This window comes from Pinus tabuliformis, chromosome J (assembly GCF_031772625.1).
Source record: "Pinus tabuliformis cultivar Carrire ecotype Pingquan chromosome J, CPIR1, whole genome shotgun sequence".
Taxonomy (NCBI): Eukaryota; Viridiplantae; Streptophyta; class Pinopsida; order Pinales; family Pinaceae; genus Pinus; species Pinus tabuliformis.
Window position 1 is genome coordinate 92,257,646 of NC_142295.1, and position 27,153 is coordinate 92,284,798.

A 27,153-nucleotide genomic window follows, 5' to 3' on the forward strand; every position below is an offset into this window, starting at 1 on the left:
TGCCTCTACCTCTACCTCTATGTCGATACATTGCTCCAATAAATGGCCATGTCATCACCTGCTCTCAAGCCCACAACTACCCAAGAACATGTTCTGATACCACTGTAACATTCTTAGTGGAAAAATTTGCAGTGATAACAAAAAACATGTAATTCAATTCAACACAAAAAACAGTAAATACCCAACAAACAAAAATGCTCCAAACACGCCAAAATGGGCAATTTTTATTAAATATATCTGCTGGAGTACAATATGAAATTGGAAGAGTGCACCTGGGCTTGCACAAGGCAAGCTACAAGCCTCAGGTGGATGCTTTATCATTGCTTAAATGCCGCTAGAATTTTCCCTCTCAAAATCTATGTTGGCCTTGTATTTTTTGTACTACTGGTTGTGTTGAGACCCTGCTTTGACCCCTCCAAACTGCCAAAAAAAAATTGATATATTATATATGGAATCCTTGTCAAAATCCCAGAAAAACCTAGAAAGGATTTACCCTGGTTTTGACTTGGCCTCCTCCACAAGCAGAAATCAGATTTTTGGTAGACACTGAAATGATTGACCCACAATGACCGAAAAATTCACCACAATTCCACTCTGAAACATCCCCAACAACCCCAGCTCACAAAACCCTTTCACAAGCCTCCCCATAAAGTGCCTCTATAATGACCGCACAGTGTCTAGACAAGATGACACAATCCCTCCTCCAGGAAATCGACTCGTTGTGTGGTCAATTTTGCCCCTGCAAATCTTCCTCCTCTGCCCAGAACTTGATTAGAAAATGCTCTGGCAACGCCTCAACTCCAACTCCAGCTCTTTCCTCCTCAAATCACTGCATGGCTCCCTGAACTGCGTCCCTACTGGCCCAGAAGTCGTACCACCTCCGTGGCCCTCTCTCCAACTCCAACGTTGATACAATATCCTTCCTAGGGTGGCACTCAAAGTCCGTCGAAGAAAGGTTGAACTTCCTCATTGGGAAACTCGTGTTGGACAACACTATGTGACTCCGCTAAACAGCTAGAGCAATAATTCAATTGTCAAGTTACCAAAAGGCCCCAAATGTTGTTGCTTTCCTTCTATTTATAATTGTTGTTCATTTTCTCCATGTGGGCCCCTCTCTAGGCAATTCGAACCTCTTTCCTTGGCCATACGATTTCTCTCTGCTCAAGGGGTGCGTAGTATTTGGGGAGGTGGCCCCCACATTCCATTAAGTTATGCATTTCGACCCCCTTGTCCTATGTTTTTCTCTCCAAAATTGTCTTAAACCCCAAAATTAGCAAAATGGCAAAATTGTGGTACTATTAACAAAATTTATTTAGGAAGGGACATTACAAAATTTATGCCTCTAGATTGAGGAAGTTGATGATTATCAAATTGAAAATATATGTTTTCTATTTTCGGAAGATTGAGAAATGTTGTGCTTTGCAACACCCTAGGTCAATTATCTGTGATGGAAAAGCTATTTGGTCATCCTTCATAGTACATAGGCATTTAATAAGGCAAAGGGTTGGGATTTTAAGACAATTACCATCAAAAGTAAATTAATCAAAATCCATAACATTATCACAATGGCCTTGATCCAGCATTCTACAAGAGGCTTATTAGCTACTTTACTCTTAGGATGTTTAATTAATGTTTAGACAAGGAATGAAAATTTTGCCATTATAGAAACCAGATTGCTTGTTACAATCAATCAAGAGTTCATTTGCATCATGGAACATTTGTAAATCAAACCAAGAGATTGTTTGTGTTAATGAAAATAAGGTTTCATTGGTTGTAAAACATGTGTGACATAGTCTTTCACAAAGTCATATTTGTTTGCAACACGTACAAGTCTCATCATTTTAACTCCTCTAAAATTCCCACTGCAAATGGTTGAAAGCATATGTTATTTGTGTTGTGCAACAAGCTATCTTAAAATTACCATTGTAACAACTTGGTACTTGGCACCATACCCAACAACATATGACACGTTTCTGCTTTGTCCACATATGAGAATGTTAAACGGCTAGAACTAAAGCATTGACTTGCATAAGAAACTATACAGAATGTACCAATTGAATACTTTCATCTTAAAAGTGATCTAACACGTTAGATATTTCATGACTCCAATTTAACATCACATCACTAATGACTTCAGGTTTAGTATCGAGTCATGTCTCGAAAAGTAGGACAAAAATGATCTTGAGATGTGATAATTTAGATTAAATTTACATATTAATCAAACACAATGTTATATCAGATTGGTCATCAAACTAGTCAATCCGAAAAATGTGAACAGGATCGGAACTAGAAAATATTGGAACAAAAAACTAGTGAACAAAACATACATAAAACATTAAAATTCATGTGCATCCACATGGATCCAATCAATTATATACAAATATGCAATTTTTTTAGTGTATACAAGGGTACATTAACCAAAATAGCACAAAGTGCACTCTATCTCTAAACCAAAGATACAACAACAAAGAGGCTCTAAATGGCCCCTAGAGTCCAAAAAATCATGCTACAACAAATAACTCATATCATCAAAATTCTATCTATATTAGGATCCTCATAATCAATACCACCCTCTAAGCATTAGAATAAGATAGCAAAGGATTGACATGTTGAATCAGTGATTTTGCTTGAGTGAAGGGTATAGTTTTATGAGGGTCATGATAGAGGAGCTCAACAATCAATGTCACCAACATCAAGGTACATAGAGGGCTTCATCCTATTGATAAAATGCAGGTTCCATACCCTCATACATGATAGAATCCAATGGAAGCATCGCAATCCTACCAATCCTAAAAAACTTAGAATTATTAAGTTTGTTGAATTTGGAATGTGATCTAAAATCCTGCTTTCTCCATATGAAATCCAATGAGGTTGGAACCTCTCAAACATCCTAAAACAATTAATGATAATGTTAAAAAATTAAGTGATAGTATAGCACTATGGTTAGATATTATGCTTGCAAATAATCTAATTTATTATTATTTTTTTAAATTAGGTTTTCACGGTCTCTAGCCACAGTGTATGACACTGTACAAAACTGGCCAATTCGTTAAAACGATATAGATCCCCAATTCAGACCAGTTTTGCCTCTAAACAGGTTGTACCAACCGATTCCACCAATTCCGGTGCAGTTCCAGTAACACTGATCAAATAGGCAAATTTAATTTAAACTTACAAAACACCCTAGATGCATTATTAAACATTTCATTGATTGCATATCATGATCACGGAAAATGAAGAACTTTGTCATCCTTGTCAAGTGCCTAGATGGTTATACCGCGCCATTGTTGTTGTTCCTTAAGCTTAGAAATGATGCATATGCTTATATGTACTTTTATTGATGCTTTAAAATGGTTTTTAACAAACTGAACTGTGAACGCCAATGTCATGTTCTCTATAACTGAGGAACTAATAAACCTACCTTCAACAATTTTCGGTATTAATATTAACCTGGATAACTTTGCAATGTAACTTTCCTTGTTAATCAGTTATTGCCCAAAACCTGGCAGTGGCAAACCCACCTTGATAATAACTTTCCTGCAATTTTATATCACAGCGGTTATAACTCCAAGAGCTCTTTGTAGGAGCATTAACAAGCACAACAATGTCCTTGAGGGTAGAGTAAAAGTAGTAGTCTTGCCATTATGATATTGGCAACCTATCAATATCGATAATTTGAAATTTGAGCATATATTTCATAAGCAATAAAAGCATTTGCAGTAGTATGTTTTTAAGTGGAGACATGCAAAAATCACCTTCAAGTTTATCCGCATAAAAAGTTTTCGCAGAAAAGCATACCACAAATGTGCACTCAAAAGCCTTCCCTTCATTTCTTCGCCCTTGGTAGATGGTCTACAATAAGGTAATGTTGCTGACATAGATGCAACGGCCAAGATTAAAGGTATCTTTGCCATATATTTACATGTTTCCAAAACACTCGAGTTTCTTCTAAATATGCAAGCTTGTGTTGAACCAGCTACGACTAGCCTCGTTAACATGTCCTTAACAGCTTAAGGTGTTTGTGACATTGTGGATGGATTTACAGTGGGTGGATTTACAAGGAATGGATTCTGAATTGTATGTTTAGAAGGCCCTGCTTAATATGGTTCCCTACAGCCAAGTTTGAATCCAAGACCCTATCTCAATTGATGTTCAAAGCGATAAGTTTACATGTTGAATGGTTGTCACAAGAGATAGTTAGTAACAAGAAAATGCGCGAAATTAAGCAGCATTTAAATTCAATTAACCAACAATTCGAACATATAGCCGAGGCATGTGTGTGTTAATTTTCATTTCATTCCACTATTTCTTTATTATTCATATTTCAACATAATCACCGGATGCAAAATCCTCACATACATCATCCCTCTCACTACATAAAGTTAATACAGAAAAATAAATAGTAACCCTTCATTTAGGTGATAAAGGAACCTCGGAACAAATGGTTAAATATGTGGCCATTATGTTATGTCATCCAAACAATCTTAGGGATTTTCTTCTTCTCCCTTGGGCTCAACAGATGGGTCTGGTAAAGATTTCAGCACCTGTCAGCAGATTCAGAGCACCAACATTAGGTGTTTTCCAACACGACTATAGAAAATAGAGATGCCTTCAACATAAGAAACATAGAATATGTAGAATATCGGTCTTCCATTCAGATAAACATCATTATTTCTTAAAACTCTGCACCTTTAAGGAAGAAGGCGCTTCTATGGTGACGAGGGACTTGACCTACAATTGACCACCTTGATGAGCATCTGCCTACATTTATGACGGAAAGACTTGGATCCAGAAACTACATGCTTAATTAAATCAAAATGCATGAAACTTAAAAAAAATGTCAACGGGACTTGGCTGGGTGGTAAATAGGGGATGGTGGTGATATTCTACCAACACAAGTTAGTCGAGTTTATGCATAGGACATTGAGATCCTATTCAAGAATGCCATTGACTCTCCCACCTCAATGTTGATAGGTTAGTGTCAAAAGCCAAAGGAACGTTTCTCAAAGTAAAACAAAACATAAACACAGAAAACACAGCAGTAAGGAAAGATTGGATTCTGGTCATGGATACACAATGCTTAAGAGAAAATGGGTGTGCTTCACAAAAAAACATGTATTTATCCTTTTTTTACCATGGTGAATCGGTAACTCATTGGACTAATCTAGGTAAGGTCCAAAATCAAACCTAGCACTTGCCACTATAGCACCAAGAGTATATCCAACAACCTATAAGCCAGATAGGGTGTGCTATGAATAAAATATATAAAAATAATATAAATATAAATAATGATGATAATTATAATAATGATTAGTTTATTAGTAGATAGTACTGAAGACGCATGTCTAAATGGGACATGACCTTCTATGAAGAGGTACCTACTTGGGGGTATATAAGCAGGCCCCTCACTCTCCTTTGTAACATCATTCTTATTCTTACATTTTAATATATATATTCTTGTATCTCAATGGAGATCTACATATTCCAAGTTTTCTAGAGTATTTAACTTGAGCTACAAACTTTGTTCATTCCATTTGGTATCAGAGCCTGAAGTAAATCAAAATCTGCCACATATGATAAGGGAAACCAAAAGAACTCTTTATCTACCTCTGAATCACAAGAGCAGAAATCTCCATCAATCTACGAATCCATATCACTCAGAACATAAACAACAAACTTATGTTCCGAAGAAACTGAAGTGCGCACAACTCAAACCAGTGATAACAGTTCATCACAAGTTTCTAGTGATCAAAATATTTCACAAAAGATTAATTTAAGATGGTCACATCCTTCCTTTGTGCGACAATTTTATATATCACTCCAAGGATCATATCAACTTGTATCGAGAAAGATGATTGTCCCAAGATGAGAAGACATTCGAAACAGAAAAAGAGATAGAGTCTTTTCATCAGCAAGCTTTGAGGACAAAGCTTCTTGAGAAAGGGGATGTTATAAATAAAATATATAAATATAATATAAATATAAATAATGATGATAATTATAATAATGATTAGTTTATTAGTAGTTAGTACTGAAGAGACGTGTCTAAATGGAACATGACCTTCCATGAAGAAGTACTTGTCTGGGGCTATATAAGCAAGCCCCTCACTTTCCTTTGTAACATCATTCGTAATAAGGAATCCCTCTTCTTTCTTTCTTTTTTGTGACTAAGGAGTTAAAATAGATTAAGGGATTTGTGCCTAAAAATTTAAAAAAAAAAATGCGGCCTATGGCCCATTAAATATTTGATTTATTAACCCGTTGATTTGTTTTAGTTTTTTATAATTTGCTTGAGGAATAATTGAAGTGCTAATCTAAAGTTCCTTGGTGTTATCTGGTGACTAAACGCATTTTCATGACTTTTCTATAGTCAAAGTGTGACTAGTGTTTTAAAATTTATATTGGCTATAGGAGAAAGTTAATTGTTTCTAGATCTGGGCAATTAATGAAAATTATTTTAAATCTGGAATCTCTTACATATTGCATTTTTGGACTTTTATATTGATAATTCATGATTGTCATTTTTCGTCACATATTGGAAAATTATTCTAGATAACTTGTTTTCTTACTTAATCTATGGTTAATTGAACATAAAGGCATTAGTCCATAGTTGTATCTATCGTGTGGTTGTGTCTTGGTTACTTTAGTGTTTAATCTATTCATCTGGTTAATCGAAATTCATTTACAATTCATCAAATTGTTTATCTTTAAAATCTCCTAGAGCCCGTGTTCCACAGGCTTTCTCATCCATTTACCTTAGGGACTACCCCCCTTGACTTGCCTAAGAGAGAGTCTAAACAGAGTAAGTAAGGATCAAGAGTGACAGCCCTTACTCTGAGCGTTGTCACGGTGCCTAGACACTTTGTGCGACAACAGTGCATAATGAAATTCTTTTGTTATTAATATTTTTTAAATATCACATATCAATTTCATATTATTAGGAATTTAATGAATGAAACACCTCTCTCTAATTAAGAAATAATTGAAATTTTTTACTTTGAATTACTTTTTCTCCCTATATATTCCAAGTTGATATATAATTATTTTATGTGAGGTGGACATCGAAATATCTTATTTATCATCAACATTCAATTTTTTTTTCTTCTCTACTTTCTCCATATATAGATATATACCAAGTTGTTATTGAAATATATTAGTTAACATGGATATTCAAATTTTATTTAAGGCCTACACTGAAATACTTTTTAAAAATAAAAGAATTATACATATTCCTCACACTTGAAGGTAAAAATGTTAAGAAATTTTTAATTTTTAATCACTTTATCTCGCTAGATAAAGTTCATATAAAATTATGTTACTTAATATGAACATTAAAATATTTGTATTCATGGCTAAGAGTGAAATATTTTTTGGTTATTAATATTTTTTTTAAATACTAGATGTCCACTGTATGTTAAGCACGAAAGGAATCACACATCTCTTTCATACTGGGTTGTAATATCAACAATGAACAGCGAGCACATGAGAATGAATTTATTGATGTTTTATAGTGTTTCTAATTAATTCTAACCAAATATGTATATTCACTTTTGTTTTTAATTATAATAGACATTTTTTAATTTAGTGAATATTTTATTTTTATTTTAAAAGAAACATGTGTCAAATCTAAATTGAGTGTGGAAGGAATTACACATCTCCCTTATATTAAGTTGTAGAATACCCCTGTCAACACAATAAACATAAAATAAAGACTCAATAATGTTGATTGATTATTGCATCTCTTTTATAGCTCGTATTTCCTTATATCCTTATCAATCATGATCTCATTAGGCATGTGCACATGTTAAACGCAAGAAGTAAGATCCTTCTTAAAGCATAAAGTGCATGTAAGTCTACAATGGCTTGCGGACTAAAGGAAATTGTAGATTCACCATAAGATCAAATCCAAGCAAAGAGAACATTTGAAGGACTCTTTCAATAGAAAATTCCAATTATGTTATGGTTTTGTCGACAAAAAATAAACAACGCAGTCCAGGTAAGCAATATTTATTTTTATAAACACATGGGCAGTCTACTTTTGCTTTCCATTGACTATGAATTATAGCTGCACTGTCTGTATTTCTATTTTCAAGATCATGTGCAAGCATCAATCCATTTCATTTGTGAAAAACTTACGTTCTATGTAACTGGATTATGGTATGTAAGTTATTACAAGAAAAATATTATATGGACATTGTAAACTTCAATATCAATGAAAAAAAAAAGAGATTTTAACGTATTTTTTTCTTACTTTTAAGAATAAAATCTGAGTTTTATCGAGTCAATTCCTACTCTTTGGCCCTGTTGAGTCAAGACGTATCTTTGGTGCACCTCTCTAGGTCAATGCAAGGGTGCCATTTTTGAAATTAGGGTGTGGCGGTGCAACATACATAGCAAACTAGACACACATAGTATAAAAGATGTAAAAAATTACAAAACTAGAACTAAGAATTTAGATAAGATAAGATATATGTATTAATATTTGAATAATGACCATTAAGTAGGTCAATGGGACTGTTACGTTCAATGATGTCTACAAAAAAAGCAGGATCACTAAAGCAACTCCTATATAAAAGCAAGAAGCAGAAAATTAAAACAGATTTTCTTCTTAAAACATACAGTAATTTGAATTTCTATGACATTATTAATGCTCTAGAATGGGGAAAATAGAATTTGGGGCCTAGAAGGGTCCATATGGATAAGATCCTAAAAAATTGCACCAACAAACAAGAACCAATGTGAAAGATGTGAAATTTTGCAGTCTTTGATCTTTAGGACTGTTGCCTCAAAATCTAGTAGGTCTTGTGAGAGGCCTTAAAAGGCAAAGGCCAAACCTTGTTACAACAATGAGAGAGATTGCCACTATTATCTCAACAATCTTCCTCCTACTCTTTAGTGGAATTCGACCACTCAGGAGGCTTCCCAATTATCACCCAAAAGGTATTCAATATTATATGGCTTGTTGAGAAATCAATGCTAGTAGATATTAGGGTTTGATTCCTCTTTCTTGATAATTACTTGTGAATTATGTTGGCTTCTTTTACTTCTTTATTAGATTATCTTTCATTAAGCAATCACCAAATTATGTATGCGTAAAGATCACAAGAACAAGAGACACAAGATGTAGGTGCACAACCAGGGCAAAACCCTTATAATGGGAAAACCCAGTCAAGGACTCTTCGTTCAGTAATTCAATTCAAGATGAAACACTTCCAGACTTCTTAGACCTAGACAAAGACCTCCTCCAACCACAAAGTCAGCCCATCCACCTTGTAGATGTCCTTTTCTCAGCCTTCCAAGTGTCAATGCTTCAAGGTGCAGCTTCAGATCAGAATTTTAGCCCTAGCTTTAGCTCAATATCTTCGCATGTGTGAGATAAAGGTAGCCCAAACAATTGACTTTCCTCTTCCCATCTTCTCTCCTTCTCTTGCAAATTTGCATTCTTTTCCAGCCACTGCTTCTTAGAGATCGAACTTGTTGATGATGCTCTCCACAATGAAGTCGAACTGCTCAATAATAGGCTTCTTGTGAGGTCGAATTGCCCTAATCCAGGCCGACTTGTTGAAGGCAGGGGCGGCTTCTTGTGGAGGTGACAAATTACCTTTTTGACTTAAAAATAATTATTTTTACATGATACAAAAGCCCAAGAAGTGTCTAATAATAATGACAATGACTCTAATGACTCAAGACAAAGCCTAAAAGTCCTCAATGGGGAATTTGACGTAGAAATAACTAACTCAAGCATGAAATCCATGCTTTAATAAGTCATTTTCTTTAATAATGAAATTTTCTTTTGACAAGTACAATTATGAAGACTGAAACTAGTTACATTCTTCAACAATCCCTCTTAACTAGGGAGGTATTCATAATTACATTTTACACGTAGATACAAGTACATGGAAGGTTTCAAAATGACATGAACTACGAAGAGTCCTAACACACTCAGTGTTACGAACCAACGTTTTAAAACTCTGGTTCGAAAACAACCGAGGGTCGACTCCGACTCCAACTCTGACTCAATATCAACTCGACCGGTTTGATTTCAATGACTCGACGTTTGTAAAAAATACATTAAATATTTATTTTTTTTATTAAAAAAACATAATTTTAAAGATTTTCCTTCATGTTTCCAAACAGAAAGCTTTAGAATATAGAGAGAAGACAACATATGATCAAAGTAGGCTCACGAATATATCCATTATATCAAAATGGCACCCAGTGCATTGTCCAATACATACATGAATGATGATATAGAGATCAAAACAAAAACGCATAACCAAGGAGGCTAAAAATGGCCTCTACAACAAAAGTACACTGTGAAACATCACTAGTCACCAGTACTACTGGCTACTGCTAGAGGAGCCAACATCATCTGGCTCAGAATCTGAATCAGAGTCAGATAAGGAAACCCATGGCTCCTCCTCACCATCATCTCTAACTGCAATTGTAGAAGTGGTAGCACTAGCAGGCTGCGCAACAGTGGCACGCTGAGATAGACAAGATATGCGCTTTCGTCGTCGCTGAGCAGAGGAAGCACCTACAACTGGAGGACTTGGGGTTTGGCCTGAGGCTGGTACAAGTGGATCTGCATTCAACTTAAAACAGTTAGGAACACTCGTGTAAAAGAATATTGAATGAATTGATTAGCCTGGAGCAAACAGCTCAATGATAATACAAAGATATTTACAATAATAGAAACATCAGGTTTCTATGTAGAATATAGAACAAACAGTTTCATCTAAGAAACTGCTAAAAGAATAAAAATAGAAACAGTTAAAAGACTGAGCATTACTAAATAGAGATATATTCTAATACCCTCCCTTAATGCTCAATCTATTTACAACACCAATAGACCCGCGAAATTTTACAAATTTATCAGGACCACGAGGCTTGGTGAAAATATCGGCGGGCTGCTCTGTTGTGGGAACATAGTGCAACTGAACTGAGCCGTCTTCAACCAGCTGTCGAATGTAGTGGCAGTGAGTTTCCACATGCTTTGTTCGTTCATGAAAGACTGGATTCTTGGCAAGTTTGAGCACTCCCTGATTATCACAAAACAAAGAAGTAGGCCCTGTCTGAAAAACATGTATATCTGCAAGCATACGACGAAGCCAAACTGCCTCACAGGCTGCCTTAACTGCTCCCCGATACTCTGCTTCTGTTGAGGAGAGAGCCACTGCCTGTTGCTTCTTACTAGTCCAAGTAACAGCACCAAATCCTAGACTAAACACATACCCAGCTGTAGATTTACGGTCATCAACCGAACCGGCCCAGTCAGAGTCAGTGTAGCCACTGAGAATAGGATTGGAGCTGCGAGTATATAAGAGGCCATAATCAGAAGTACCACGCACATATCGTAGCACCCGCTTTGCTGCTATCCAATGATCAGCTTTAGGAGCTGACATAAAGCGAGAAATGTAGCTTACTGCAAAACTAATGTCAGGTCTGGTAGCAGTAAGATAGATGAGACTGCCCACTAATTGCCTGAATAAAGTTTCATCCACAAGAGGAGAGGATGACTGTGCTGAAAGTTTGAGCCCTGGTTCCATAGGAGTCGTGGCCGGTTTGCAATCCTGCATTCTGAACCTTTCCACAAGATTTTTGGCATACTTGGACTGAGAAAGAAAGATCTGATTTTCAGTCTGCCACACTTCAACCCCCAGACAGTAATGAAGAAGTCCCAAGTCTGTCATCTCAAAAGTTCTGCATAGATCTTGTTTGATCCCATGGATCAAATGTGCAGAGCTGCCAGTAATGATAAGATCATCCACATAGACAACTACAAACAAGATATCATCACCAGTATGCTTGATATACAGGTTTGCATCAGATGGACTCCGCTGAAAACCCTGATCTGTCAGGTACTGATCAATTTTCATGTACCAAGCCCGAGGAGCTTGTTTCAATCCATAGATTGCTTTAACTAACCGACACACTTTCTGTTCTTGACCAGCAACCTTGAATCCTGGAGGCTGCGTCATGTAGACTTCTTCTTGGAGATCACCATTTAGGAAAGCACTCTTGACATCCATCTGATGAACTTTCCAATTGAACTGAGCTGCTAGGGCAAGAACAAGCCTTATGGTACTCATCTTAGCTGTAGGAGCAAAAGTCTCCTCATAATCGATGCCTTCCTTCTGTGAGAATCCTCGAGCCACAAGACGAGCTTTATACTTGTCTATGGTTCCATCAGCTTTGTATTTTACTTTATACACCCATTTGCAGCCTATGGGCTTTTTTTCGGCAGGAAGATCAGAAAGAGTCCAGGTGTGATTCTTCTGAAGACTCTGGAATTCGGCTTCCATAGCCTGTTCCCACTCAGATGTACCCTTAGCCTCTGAATAGGTTTGAGGCTCAAAGATACTGTGAAGATTAGCCATAAGAGCAAAATTGACTGTAGATTGTTGTCTGTTCTTATGTCTAGAAGTTCTACCTTCAAGGAGCTCATCATCCCGGAGATCACCTATGGTTTTAGCCCACCATTTAGGCCGAAGAGAAGAAGAACCAATATCAGGATTAGAGGAACCAATATCAGGAGGAAGTGAAGAAGGCTCAGGAGCAATAGGGACATCAAGAGAAGGATTAGCTTCTGGAGGAAGCTCAGATAGAGTAGTATCAAATCCTGATGCTACATCATCCCTCCCATCAGGTGGACTGACTGGGAGAAGAACATTGTGAGGCGGATCCTCAGAACGCTGCTCAGAAGAAGAAGACTGAAAGAATCCTCTGTCTTCATCAAATACTACATCTCGACTGAAACTAAGACGACTAGTGGCTATATCTATCAGCCTATAGGCCTTGTGATGATCACTGTAACCTGTCATCATGAGTTTCTGACTTTTGGAATCCAACTTAGAGCGCTTAGCAGATGGAATCCAAACATATGCAACTGAGCCAAAAACTTTGAGATCACTGATCTTAGGCTTACGACCAGACCACACTTCTTCAGGAGTCTTCCCTTTAACAGCCTGAGTAGGTGATCGGTTAAGAAGGTAAACAGCAGTAAATACTGCTTCAGCCCAGAATTTGTTTGGAACACTCCTGTGTTGTAACATGGAACGAGCCATTTCCACAACCGTGCGGTTGCGACGCTCGACAACACTGTTCTGCTGGGGAGTGTAAGGGGTGGTTAATTGACGTTTGATGCCATGAATATCACAGAAGTTGGCAAAAGCTGAGGAACAAAATTCCCCCCCATTGTCGGTCCTAAGGGTCATGATATTACAACCAGATTCTTTTTCAACTAATGTTTTAAACTTCTGAAAGGTACTAAGAGCATCAGATTTATTTTTCAAAAAATACACCCACATCTTTCTACTGAAGTCATCTACAATAAGTAAAAAATATTTGCAAGCAGTGATAGAAGCTGTATTCATAGGACCACAAATATCAGCATGAATTAACTCAAGTACCTTGGAGGCGCGCCAAGATTCTCCATTGTTGAAGGGAGACCGATGTTGCTTTCCTGCTTGACAGGCGCTGCATATCCCCAACTGCTGAGTCTGAATATCAGGTAAGCCTGACACAAGTCCCTCCCGAGAGAGCTGAGAGAGATACTGCATATTGAGATGCCCATATCGCTGATGCCATAGAGTGCTGATGGGAGAAACACGTGCTGCTAGAGCCACTTCTGGAAAGTCACCGGTATCAAGTAGCCTGTATAGACCATGGTCCTCTAGGCCAACAGCAACTGTTAGACTGGTCTCCCTGTCAATGATGGAGCACTTGTGTGCACTGAACATAACATCAAGCTGAGGAGAATTCCTCATAATCTGGCTGACAGATAGCAGATTAATCTCCATACCAGGAACGTAGTATACATTTAGAAATATGAGCGTGCGTCCACCAGACTGAATTTGAACTGTACCCCTGCCAGCTACATTGTACTTTTCACCTCCACCAAATACTACTGAATCACTGAAAGGTGAGAAGTCAATGAACCAGTCACGCCTGTGAGAGAAGTGACGTGAGGCACCAGAATCAATGTACCATGCAGAGGACGGAACATGTTCTGAAGACCTTTTAGCCATAAAGGCGTAAAAGGCAGAATCTGTCTGCTCGGAATGTTCTGCAACATTTGCTGTCTGATTTGGCCCTCCCTGTTTCTTCTGTTCAGAAGCAATCCTCTGCCGGCAATCTTTCTTCATGTGACCGAACTTGTGACAGTAATTACACTGCACACTTTTCTTCCTAGCAGGATCAAAAGACTGAGGAGAACCTTTCTGCTGGAAAGACTGATAGGACTGATATTTTGCAGCAAATGCATTTTCCGAGGGCACTGATAAAGAACCACTACCAAACTGCTGTTTCCACCGATTCTGCTGCAGAAGTTTGGTACATAAATCTGAAAACTTCAGATCAACATTTGTGGTTGTAATGTTGAGTGTTTCAATGAAGTGTTCATAAGATTTTGGTAGACTCTTCAGAGTAATGACTACCATATCTTCTTCCTCTATGGTCCGACCAATGGCTTCGAGCTGATCTCGAATGTCTTTAATTTTGTTGAGATGTTCCTGTAAAGACATATGTTCATCCATCATGATGGAGAACAACTGATTTTTGAGAAAAAATGCTCTGCTTTTGTCAGATGTCTCGTGCAGTTCTTTCAACTGTTGCCAAATTTCAGCAGCAGTCTTGCCAGAGGGAATCTGTGGTAACTGATCATCAACGACAGAGAGCTTGAGAAGCATAACAGCCTCCCGATTTCGATCATCAAATTTATCTTGATCGGTACCAGCTGTACCGGGACGAAGCTCTTTGCCCAAAATGAGCTGATCAAGACACCTGTATTCAAAAATGGTCAGCATTCTTTGTTTCCAAATGTTATAGTTGCTGCCATTAAAGCGTTGATTTCCTTCTAACATCAGATTGCTGAGCGTAGCCATTTTCCCAAAGATAATATAGAAGTTTGACACACAACCAAGTGTAGCTGCCTTTGACACTGCCGTCACGCGATTTGAAGAATTTCGCTGCCGTCACTCTGATCTGAATGTATATATACGACTGGACAGTGTTGACCACGGGTATAGTCTCGCTCTTTTTTTTTTTTTTAAATTCGTTTTATAAATCGGATCTCAGCAAACACGTGACGGATTCTGTTGACGGGCTATCTGATACCTATTCTTATCACGTCGGGTTCTGTTGACGGGCTATCTGTTGACGGATCGACTGCTGACGGGCTTGCTGACCGGGCGTGTCTCTGTTGACGGGCTGGAGAACACCGTAATTTTAATACCACGAAAAAAAACTCAGACCACGAGATTTTAATGCAATGAGTTTGAAGCATTCGAAGCCGAGAACGCAGATACCAAAACGCTGGAAGCCGTGAGGGTTTTAAAATTCAATATACGAGAGCTTGATTGAATATCCGAAGTGTATCCACAGGTTCCACAGCTTCGAAGCAATGTAACCGGATTCGCCAGCCAAAACAAAATCCCGCTCCCACGAAGAAATTAACCGGATATGCGTGCTATTCCAGATATCGTGACAGAAAAAAATACTGAGATGCTACGTTCCCGTGGTTATCGATTCACCTTGAAAACGCTGGTACGAGACTAGGGTTGAATACTTCACTGACTGAAAACGCTGAGACTGAGAATTCACGGGCCACAAAAATAAACAAGACTTCAACACAGATAAACTGTTCAACCGACAAATCGACTGCTGCCCCCAGATTCAAAATGCCGGATTTAATTTCAAGAGAATTTCACGATCCCGAGTATCGCCACAAAGTTAATTCCTCATAATAAAGATAATGCAGGAGCAGAATCTCTTTCTGTATCGAGATTGACGACTGTAAGCTTTTATCACAATGAGCAAAGCCGAAGCTAAGACTCAGTGAAGGCTACCTGGCTTACAGAGGGCTCGACCTTAGAAAGAAATGAAGAGGATAGCTGATCAAGAAATCTACAAACCCTGAGAGCAGTTTCGAAATGAACTCCTGAATTTTTCAAACTATGAAAAATTATTTCGAAAAAAAAACCCTGTGCTCTGATACCATAAAACAGTTAGGAACACTCGTGTAAAAGAATATTGAATGAATTGATTAGCCTGGAGCAAACAGCTCAATGATAATACAAAGATATTTACAATAATAGAAACATCAGGTTTCTATGTAGAATATAGAACAAACAGTTTCATCTAAGAAACTGCTAAAAGAATAAAAATAGAAACAGCTAAAAGACTGAGCATTACTAAATAGAGATATATTCTAATACAACTGAAAATTTTGTTCAAGTAATACCTTCGTCTGTAAATCCAAATCAAGATCCTCATCAAAATCAAACTCTGTTAAATGACTCTCCACTGCCCAATCGATGTTGGATCAATATCTTCCAACACAATGGGATCTGAACCATGTCTTTTGTTCAGCAATTGGTTGCGTATGAGCCGGAGGTTGTATTGGACATAGACTAGATCATTTAACCATTTTTTATCCAAACGGTTTCTCTTCTTCGTGTGAATCCTCTCAAAGACAGACCAATTGTGCTCACACCCAATAGCACTACAAGTTTGACTCAAAATACGAACTGCAAACTTCTGCAATTGAGGACAATGGCTACCAAAAGCCTCCCATCATTGTGCTGCAAAAAACATAGTAGTGTAATGAGTTAGCTCAACAAATTGTATCCAACTTTCAAATTATAAACAATTTAACAAAATAAAAATTTGAAAATCGAAATTTTTGTTTACCTAACTCATTTGCTTCTCTTGCAATCTTTGCTAGGTTCTTGCCACAGATACCTGTGGCTTTGCTTAAACAAGTGACATGTTGGTGTATCTCCATTTGATCACTCTCCATAGGGATCATGCGATCAATGCAGTCAATCAATCCATCTCTAACCTCCCCACCCAAAGCTCCTGCCTCCAGAGATTTATAATGATACCTTGGGTTCAAAAAATACCCAGTTGCATGTATAGGGCGATGGAGTTGATTGTTCCATCTTTCATTAATGATTGCCCAAATGGGCCCATATTTAGCCACTCTATCCTTGTATGTTGTCTTTATTTTCTCCTTTGCTTGATCCATAGCCTCATAAATGAAGCCCATAGCCAATCTTTCCCCATCCATCAACCACAACACCTTAACCAGTGGCTCAGCAACCTTCCCAACCTCTGTTATCTTTTTCCAAAATATTTTTTCATTAACTTTCTTTTTCAAATCTTTGCCATCCTGTTTGTGAGACCACTAGCTTTCGTTCCATTCATCACTAGAAAAAATCTTTTGCAAGTTTCTATGTTGGGAAAGCATAGATTGCAATGTCAAAAATGAGTTACAAATCTAGTGATGGCGAGCCTAATAATATTCTTGCCTCGTGTGTGCCTCCTCATTAGACTCAAAATCCATGAAAGATTGTAGATACATTTTGTTATGCTTTTGGCATGCTCTACAGTGTTCTTGACCCAATCTAATTTGCCAATATCCTCAAGCATGAGATCTATGCAATGTGTAGCACATGGGGTCCAAAAGATAGTTTTGTGTTTTTCCTCTAATAGTTTACCAGCAAGAACATAGTTAGAGGCATTATCTGCGATGATTTGAACAACATTAGCCACCCCCACCTCCTCAACAACCTCATCCAATAGCTGAAAAAACAATTGTCCAACTTTAACCCTATCAGATGCATCAACTGATTTTAGAAACATGGTTCCATGTGGGCAAAAGATAAGAAAGTTTATGATGGTACGATTCCTCTGATTAGTCCATCCATCTGACATTATGGTACATCCTGTTTTTGCCCATGAGTTTTTTGAACTCTTTCAAATACTCATCAATGGAGGAAATTTCTTTTCACAAATGAGACCCCCTTAACTCATGCATAGTAGGGCTTTTGAAGCCCTTTCCAATAGCAAATATGGCATCAAACATAGGCTCATAATATGGTGAACGGGAAGCATTCAAGGGGATATCAGCATCATACCACCATCTAACTATGTAATCACAAGCAATCTCCCTCAAGTCTTTCTTCCAATGGTCATCTAAAGTGAGTTGCATATGACTTCTACTAGCTTGAAGACCATGTGCATCTGATGGAGAGGAGGGTGTGACAGTGAAATAACTTTTGATATTCATATCACCCTTTTTTTTCATTTTACCCTTACCCTTTTTTTCTTGCATGGACTCCAAAGAGGGAGGAACATAGCAGAAGGGATTGGATGCATTAGTACAAGGGATAGATGAAGAGCCCTCAAAATCAAAATGGGGTTGGTAGCCATCAATTGTTGTATACTCCTCTTCCTCCCAATTTCAGCCTCTATCTATTTTTGCCTAGCTTTTTCTTCCTGAAACTTCTCATAGTTATTTAACAACTCCTTCCTAATCTCCCCAATTTGTGGTGACTCACATAGAGTAATTTGGCCTCTAATACCAGCCAAGTGTTGTTTCATCTTATGAATGCCCCCAGGACCCTCCTTAATTTTTCGTTGGTAAAATTTGCAATGCATTTGATTATCAACTATTTCAGCATATGCCCAAGCAGCATCTTTCACTCTATGAGCTATTTTTTGACTTGGAAATAAAAGGAAAAAATCTAAAAATGAAAACAAAATAACATTGCTTCAATGTTCATTTCTTTTACAAAAAAGACTCTTTTCAATTTCCATATTTGCACAAAAAAGTAAATACGCAAAAACAAATTTTAGAAGTGAAAAAAAATACCTCTAGGCACAAACCACCTCCTCAATGCTTCTCCAACAAACCAACTCCTTAATGTTGCTCCAATGGTTGCCCAAGAAACTCCTCACTGTTTCTCCAATGCTTGCCCAAGACTCCTCACTACTGCTCCAAAAACAACTCCACAACTCTTCACAAACTCCTCACAAATTCTCACACAAATGCAATGAGATAGTTGTGAGGAAATGAAAGGGGTTGGATAGATTTTATAGCGTTGGGAGAAGTAAATGGACCTCAAAATAACCCTAAGGCAAATTAGAATTGGTTGTGGGGTCCAATTCCCCCCCCCCCCAATGAAAAATTTGTTGGCCATGCCTTTGCGTTGGTGACTGAGCCGCCTGAGTTAACTCGGGCTCGGTCGAGCCGTCGGGTTGTTACCGAGCTGGCCGAGTCGATGACTAGCATGGCCAGCTCAGTAACAACCCGGCCAGCCCATTCTGTTTCAGCCACCGAGCCGACCCGGCCAAGCATTGGCTCGATCTAGCTCGACCGAGACGGAGTCGGCTCAGCTATTTTTTAAAACACTACTATGGACTAGATTCCTGACCAAGGTAATCTATCCAGGTGGGACTAAGATGGACTAAAGCTTTCAGCCAATCTAGGTACCATCAGGGTTATTAACTAACCATCAACCCAGGGATCTAGGTGTGTATCCAAGGTCAGAGCTCCAAGACCAATGCCACCCTCCCTCTTCGTGATCTAAACATCAACACACGGGCCGACAAGATGTCCTCCCAAGGATCCGCCATTAGATGCTTCATCTCTCCCTATCAACTAAATTGGTAATATCGACCAACCCAAGCATGCCTCTAAAATATTCAAACTTCTTATTCGGAAGAGACTTCGTCAGTACATCAACTACCTATTCATCTGTCGGAATATATTGTAGCTTTACGACCCCATCTTGTACTAGGCTCCTAATGTAGTGGTACTTGTTGTTGATATGCTTTGTCCTTGCATGGAATACAGGATCTTCAGACATCTTGATGTTGCTTTGATTATCACAATTTATCACAGTAGGATCCAGAGGCTTCCCAAACAAATCTGACAAAAGTTTTCTTAACCACACAGCTTCCTTTCCTACTTCACATGCAGCAATGTATTCTGCTTCAGCACTACTTAATGCAACAAGATCTTGTTTTCTACTCATCCACGAAATCATAGAAAATCCCAAGCTAAAACATCCACCTATAGTGCTTCTTCCATCAGTCTCACTGCCACCCCAATCGAAATCGGTAAAACTTGTTAACTTGACTTCCTTTCCATCATACTTTAGGCAGTGATGTATAGTGCCACGTAGATATCTCAAAATATGCTTCGCAGTTATCCAATGGTCATGACGAGGCTCCAACTGAAATTGACTAAGAACATTCACGGAAAAACATATATTAGGTCTTGTATTTACCAGGTACATCAGAGAACCCACCAACTTACGATAGCTAGTAGCATCGATGAGACTAGAGTCGAAGATTTTCAACTTCTTGAGATTAATGATCATGGGAGTAGTCATAGGTTTGGAATCCATAATACTGAATCTCTGCAATATTTCGATTATGTATTTCCTTTGACCCAGAGATATTTCTCCAGGTTTCTTCCAAACCCAAGTAATAATAATGCATGAATCCCATATCTTTCATTTCAAATTCGGTTGTCAGCATCTTCTTGCATTCCTGTATTCTGTGCTCCACACCTGTAATAAACAAATCATCCACATATAGTAGAATAATGACTAGTTCATTGTTCACCACCTTGATGTAGATGTTTGGATCTGTAGAACTTTTGACGAACCCAATTCTTAAGAGATATGCATCCATTCTTGCATACCATGCCCTAGGAGCTTGCTTCAAGCCATATAGGGCTTTCTTGAGTCTGCAAACATGTGTGTCCTTACTATTTATCTCAAAGCCTTCTGGTTGTTCAATGTATACTTCTTCATCGATGGTTCCATTCAGAAATGTTGTTTTTACGTCCATTTGATGAATATTCCATCCCATTGTAGCAGCCAGCGAAACCAAAGATCTTATAGTAGTATATCTTGCAGTAGGTGCAAAGGTTTCTTCATAGTCTATACCTTCCTTTTGAGAAAAAACCCTTGCAACGAATCTAGCTTTGTATTTGTCAATACTTCCATCAATAGCATGTTTGATTTTGTAAATCCATTTTGAAGTGACAATTGATTTGTCACTAGGTCTAAGAACGATTTCCCAAACCCCATTCTTCATAATGGATAGATATTCTTCTTGCATCGCATTCTTCCATTCTTCGTGATGAGTTGCTTCTTCAAATGTAGTTGCTTCAACTTCTATTAATTTTGTCATATATGTTGCATATCCTAAATATCTCTTTGGTCTTTTGCTCTCTCTAAAAGTTCCTTTAGTAGCTCCATGTCCTTCGGCATCTTCAAGAGTAGCTTTTAACCAATTTGGCCTCTTCCTTGTTTCGGGTATGATCACGGGTTGAATAGGCTCACTTGGTCCTTCTACTTCTTCTTGGTTTGTAGTTGTCTTATCATGATGCTCTTCTTCTTCAAATAGTGGTGTATCTTCGTCATCGGAATCTATTGGAATATCCTTGGATCTTTTGTAGGCATGATTCTCATCGAATATAACATCCTTTCTTACTTCAATTTGTCTTCCTTCTTTGATGTAGATTCTATATGCTTTTGAAGAGAGACTGTAGCCAACAAAGATTCCTTTAATGCTTGTAGAATCTAATTTCTTTCGCTTGTCTTTTGGAACATGGATGTATGTGGGACACCCAAAGATGCGGAGATGGTCCACACATGGCTTCTTTCCTGTGAAGGCTTCTTCAAGTGTCATATTCTCTAGGATTCTATGAGGACTTCTATTTTGTATATATATTGTTGTCATTGTTGCTTCACCCCATAGAAACTTTGGTAGATATTGATCAAATATCATAGTTCTTATACATTCTTCAATTGTTCTACTTTTCCTTTTCTGTAACCCCATTTTGTTTGAGATTGTAGGGAACAATGAGCTCCCTCTTAATACATGCTTCTTTACAATATGCAACTATTTCTTTTGAAGTGTATTCCCCACCATTGTCGAATCTCAGAGTTTTTTATCTTTCTTTCGGTTAAGGTTTCCACTTCAAATCTAAACTCCTTGAACTTTTCAAATACTTCATCCTTTGTCTTGAGAAGGTAGAGCCATGTCTTTCTAGAGTGATCATCAATGAAGGTCACATAATAAAGATGGTCTCCAAGAGATTTGTTAGACATAGGCCCACACACATCAAAATGAATGAGGTCTAATATTTCTTTAGACCTTGTATCACTGCTTGTAAAAGGCTTCCTTGTATTCTTCCCCAAAGCACATCCCTTACATACTCCTTCACGATCTTCCTTGATGTTGGGGATGCCATTTACCATTTGATTAAGAGAGGGAATGATCTTGTAATGTATATGCCCATATCTTCTATGCCATAGTTCGATAGGATTGATCTCCATGTAAACTAGGGCTTGAGGAGATGGAGATATGACTCTATATATATTATAACCTTCCTCCACGTATTCCAATAACTATTGCCTTATCAATGCTTGAATCTTTTCCCCAAACCAGGACTTTCCATCTACAAAGGCAACCCTATCTCCCTTATCTTCTAAACAAGAAATTGAAAGTAAATTCTTTTTCAAACCTAGAATATAGAGTATATTGTTGAGATGTAGCTTTGCTCCATTTTCCAGCTTTAATAATATAGATCCCAGGCCCTTTACTGCATAATTGTTGTTATCTCCTAGCTCCACTGCATGAGATGATGGTTCCTTTGATAGAGTATGAAGACGTCCACTTTCTCCCATCATGTGTCTTGATCAGGGTTGCAAGGGAGCCCCCCCCCTCACGTCCTCATTCCAAATTCGCGCTCTGGTCGAGAGCTAGTCGGGGGTGCACTCCCTGCCAAAAAAAAATCACTCCCTAGCTTTTCGGGACCGTTTAGGGGAGTGGTCGGGAGCGTTCGCTCCTTGACCGCTCTCGTACTCTCCGAAAGCGATTTTTAAGAGGGAGTGATTGCTCCCGACCGCTCCCCCTCTTAAAAAGCGCCCCAATCCGACGCCGGAAAAAAAGGCCAAGCAGTCGAGAGAGAGGGGCGACAGCCAACGGCAGAAAGGGAGAGCAAAGGGAGGGGAAGGAGAGGGGGAAAAGGATAAATAGACCCTCTCCCCTCTCATTATTCACTTCATCCATTGGAGAGCAAGAGTAAGAGAGTTTGGAGCTTGGAGAGAGTAGCTTGGTGAGTCGAAGAGAGAGGAGCTTGAGGAGCTTGCAAGGGGAGATTGGAGCTTGGGATTTAAGGCCAAAAAGGTAGGATCTACATTCTAATCTAGCATTTTTCTTTTATGTTCATTGCTAAATAAATAAATTCCTATTTCCCATTCCTATTTCTCCATCTTTTTGCAGAATCAAAACTTCAAAGTTCAAACATCATGGTTATATGGCTTGGCATTTTCTTCTTCTTGGTTCCTTGTTTGGTTATTATGGTGTTGGAGAGTAGAAGGAGGGTTGATCATGATGAAGTAGAGGATGAAGAAGTGGGTTATAGTGGATTTGATGAAAACCCTAGAGAGGAGTACCTTGGTGAGGAGGAAGAGAGTGAACATGATTCAACCCAAAAAACTAAACAACACCAAACCCCATTGTGGAAATATGTTTCTAAGCTTGAAGGAGGGAAAGGGGGTGGAACCACTAAATTTGAATGCCCCCATCACAACTAAACTCACAAGTTCATACACCCATGCCAGAAGGCACCTCTGTGGGAAAAGGCTATGGGATGAATATAAACCAATAAGAATCAAAACTTGTGCAAGTGTGTCAGCAACAAATAGAGCCAAATACATAAGGGAAGAGGAGGAAGCCCAATACAAATCTAAAAAATCAAAGGGTTTCTTTGAACATACCTCACAATCACATCAACATGCACAAAGAACTCCTTCAGCATCCTCCCATGGCACTGGATATGGAGGCACGGGACCAAACATCTCTTTGAGGCATAGAACCATATCGGATTTCTTTGATGAAGGGCGTAGGAATGATGTGGATTCAAAAAATTATTGGTTTCTCTATGCATGTGGGATACCATTCAATGTTCTTCGCTCACTTTATTGGCATGAAATGGCTTCTACCATAAATGATGGCCCTAAAGGATACAAGAGCCCTGGGTATGACAAGGCTAGAACCATTGGACTTGATCATGAGAAAGCAAAAATATCACATTCTTTGAGTAGAATGACAAATTCTTGGACTGAACATGGGGTGTCCATTGTATCTAATAGATGGACAAATGTAAAAGGCAAGCCATTGATAAGTGTTCTTGTTGTGTCTGTTAGTGGTGCCATCTTTCTTTCAGCATATGATTACTCAGAGAAGTTCAAGACCAGCATCAATAGTGCATAACCATTACTTGAAACAATTGAACGTATTGGGCCATATAATTTCATCCAAGTCATCACTGATAATGTTGCTAATTGTAAGACAACGAGAGCAATTATTGAGGATAAATACCCTAACATATTTTGGTCTGGGTGTTTGGTTCACACAATGAACCGTTTGATGCATGATATATTTAAGAACAAAAACCAACAATACAAATGGATTCGTGATTTGTACAAGAGAGACAAATGATAAAATTTATTACAAATCATAGCAATATCCATGGGCTTTTCCACAGTCAGTCAAGATTGGAGTTGTTGAAGATTGTGAAGACTAGATTTGCTAGCTATTACCTCATCTTCAGGCGCCTTTTGAAGGTAACAGAGTCATTGGCTAGCATGGTATGAAGTCCACACTAACAGGTATTAAAGGAAAGGGCTACGAATGTAGCTGACAAGCAAGGTTTTGAACAAGTGGAGCAGACCGCTCTTGATGGTCTGTGTTAGGCACGTGTGAGGCAAGTATTGGAATTCACCAAGCCCATTTATAACATGATTCGTTTTGCAAATACGGATAAACTAGTGATTGGAGAGGTGTATGAGCAGATGGATACCATGTTGGGGCAAATAAAAGATACTGTTCAAAAATATGATCCCAACTTGTATACACTAATTCACAATTGTGTGTGTACACGCTGGAATAAACTTCATGTTCCACTACATGCCTTGGCGTATATCCTTATGCAAAAATACTACTCCATCTTGGTTGGGCCAACCTGCACCTCGGGGTGGGGTTAGGGTCCAACCCCATACAAATCGATAGGTATCTACAGGATATATGCAAGCATTAAACAAGTTGGTACCTGATAGGGAGGAGCGTGCTAATCTACATCTTGAATTAGGCAGATACTTCAGTTGCACTGGTTTATTTGGTTCTTTGCATGCAATGGAAGATAGAGACAGATTTGATGCTCCCACACGGTGGGAAGCATATGGCGTCCTGGGACTTTTGCCAAAATTGGCAAAAAATGTTATCTCACAGGTTGTAAATACTTCTCCTTCAGAGAGGTGTTGGAGCACCTACAACTTCATACATAATGTGAGAAGAAATAGACTCAATGAAAACCGGGCAAAAAGCTTGGTTTATGTGCACTACAACTTGAGGTTGTAGAGTCATTATTGTGATCAGGCTTATGAGAAAGCAACATATAAAATTTGGGACACCCACCAAGAGGACAATAATTTGGAGGATGGTACTATACATCTTGAAGAATTGGAAGCAGAACTTTTGAGAGATGAAGATGAAGCAACAACAACCATGCACACCCCACCATCCAGTAGCAGTGTCAGTGCTCGAGTTCCAAGTATTGTTCCTTTACTGTCGTCGCCTCCATGTACATACTCACATGAAGGGCATGTGCCTTCTTGTTCTAGTCATGCGACTATGCGGGAGGAGACTCGTAGAAGACCACCACAACTTGCTATAAAATTAGACATTTCTCGTAGATAACAGATTTACTTTTATTTTCTAGTTTCTAGTAGTTTTAATAATTGTTAACTCTTTCATATTGTTAAATTTTGGTATGTTCTATGCTTAGAGAAATTTACTTCAATTTTTTGTATTAGCCCAATGTCTATTCAGATTAGCAATCACATCAGCATGATAGTAAAATGCAGATAGAACATAAATATAAATAGTAGAAGACAATCCAAGACAAGAGGACACAAGATGTGGCACCAGCGAGGGGCAAACCCCAATGTGGGGAAACCCTAATCAATTCTTCTTATATTCTTCAATAGTTCAGCAGAGAGAAAGAGATAGAGTACAATGATTTTAAGTCAATACTTGACTTGCCAAATAGAAGATCTGACATCAAATATTTACACCTTGAAGATGACACAATAAGGTTGCAGTTCTGACATCAAGGACTGCAGTTCTGAGTACTGGTTAGGGCATATTTATCAGCCCTCAAAATCTACCCAGATTGCCTTCAATTAAGGTGATTGTCCTCCAAGGGAAAGTTGTCCCCTTTTTTGTAATGCAGAGCAGCCTATAAGCCCTTAACAGTAGCTTTGCCTTCCTTTCATTATAGTGGCATCTTACAGCTCTTAGACTAGGCCTGCGGCAGCCATTCAAGAGGATTGTTCCATCCTCTATGGGACCTTAGACAACTCCCTTTCTCCACGTCCTTCAAGCAAGATACTCGGCCTTCTTTCAGCCCTACAGTCTTCCTGGAATGGCTACTGAATAGCCCTATTTCATCCATACTAAATGCCTCTTCTTGTTGTGATCTTAAGCTTCACACTCCAGCGTTTCTCCCTACAAGAGCACCTAAGAACAACACTCAAAATAGCCTCTCTTTCACACGTTGTACCTACAGCAAAACATAAGACTTCCACGCTGATTCTAGGGCTTCTTTCTTGTTGTCTTATGGCTCCTTCTTGCAGTGGCTAGGGCCTTCCTTAGACTGTGGCTAGGCTTCTTCTTGATGATGGATAAGGGCCTCCCTCTTCTTACGGATTAGGGTCCTTTTGCTAAGAATATGAACCTTCCTATAGCTGCATGTCTGACCTCTCTTAACAGCGTCTAAGCCTTCTTTTGATCGCGGATAGGGCTGCCTTTTACTGTGGCTTAGGGTCTCCTTTTAGATGCGTTTTAGGGCTTTCTTTTAGCTTCGTTTTAGGGCTTTCTTGACACGGATTAGGGATGTTGATTAGGCCTCATTTTGTTACAGATTAAGCCTGCAGTTAGGGCACTAGGGCACCTTCAAGACTGCGGCTATGGATGCTTTATGACTGCGGCCAGGGCTAGCTAGATCTCTTTCCTTTAGGACTACGTATAAGGCTTCTCCCTAGGACTGCAATTACGGCTCTTTCCTTTAGACCTCTCTTTCCACCAAAACCCAAACAAGTGGAAAGAGAGATCACAAGAGATGAGTGTGTCAAATGAATTGAAGACCTCTTCTATTTATAATGCAACGTTGAGGATAAGTTGGGGTAATTTGCTTGTTGGCCAACCTTGACAAATTGTAAAATAACACAAATAAATTCATATCTCCATAAACACATGTCGAAATCGGATGATCTTTAGATC

General features: G+C 38.6%; 1 protein-coding gene across 3 annotated transcripts in view; it reads right to left on the reverse strand.

Annotated features, from left to right (window-relative positions):
- Window positions 1-4,201: 4,201 nt before the first annotated feature.
- Window positions 4,202-27,153, reverse strand: part of LOC149225669 (3'-5' exonuclease-like) — a 283,543-nt gene continuing 260,591 nt past the window's right edge. For all 3 annotated transcript variants that reach the window (XM_089377254.1, XM_089377252.1, XM_089377251.1), the window contains one exon: window positions 4,202-4,544. In XM_089377254.1, coding sequence (XP_089233380.1) covers window positions 4,485-4,544 — 60 coding nt within the window. In that variant the 3' untranslated portion in view covers window positions 4,202-4,484. The remainder of the gene's footprint in view (window positions 4,545-27,153) is intronic.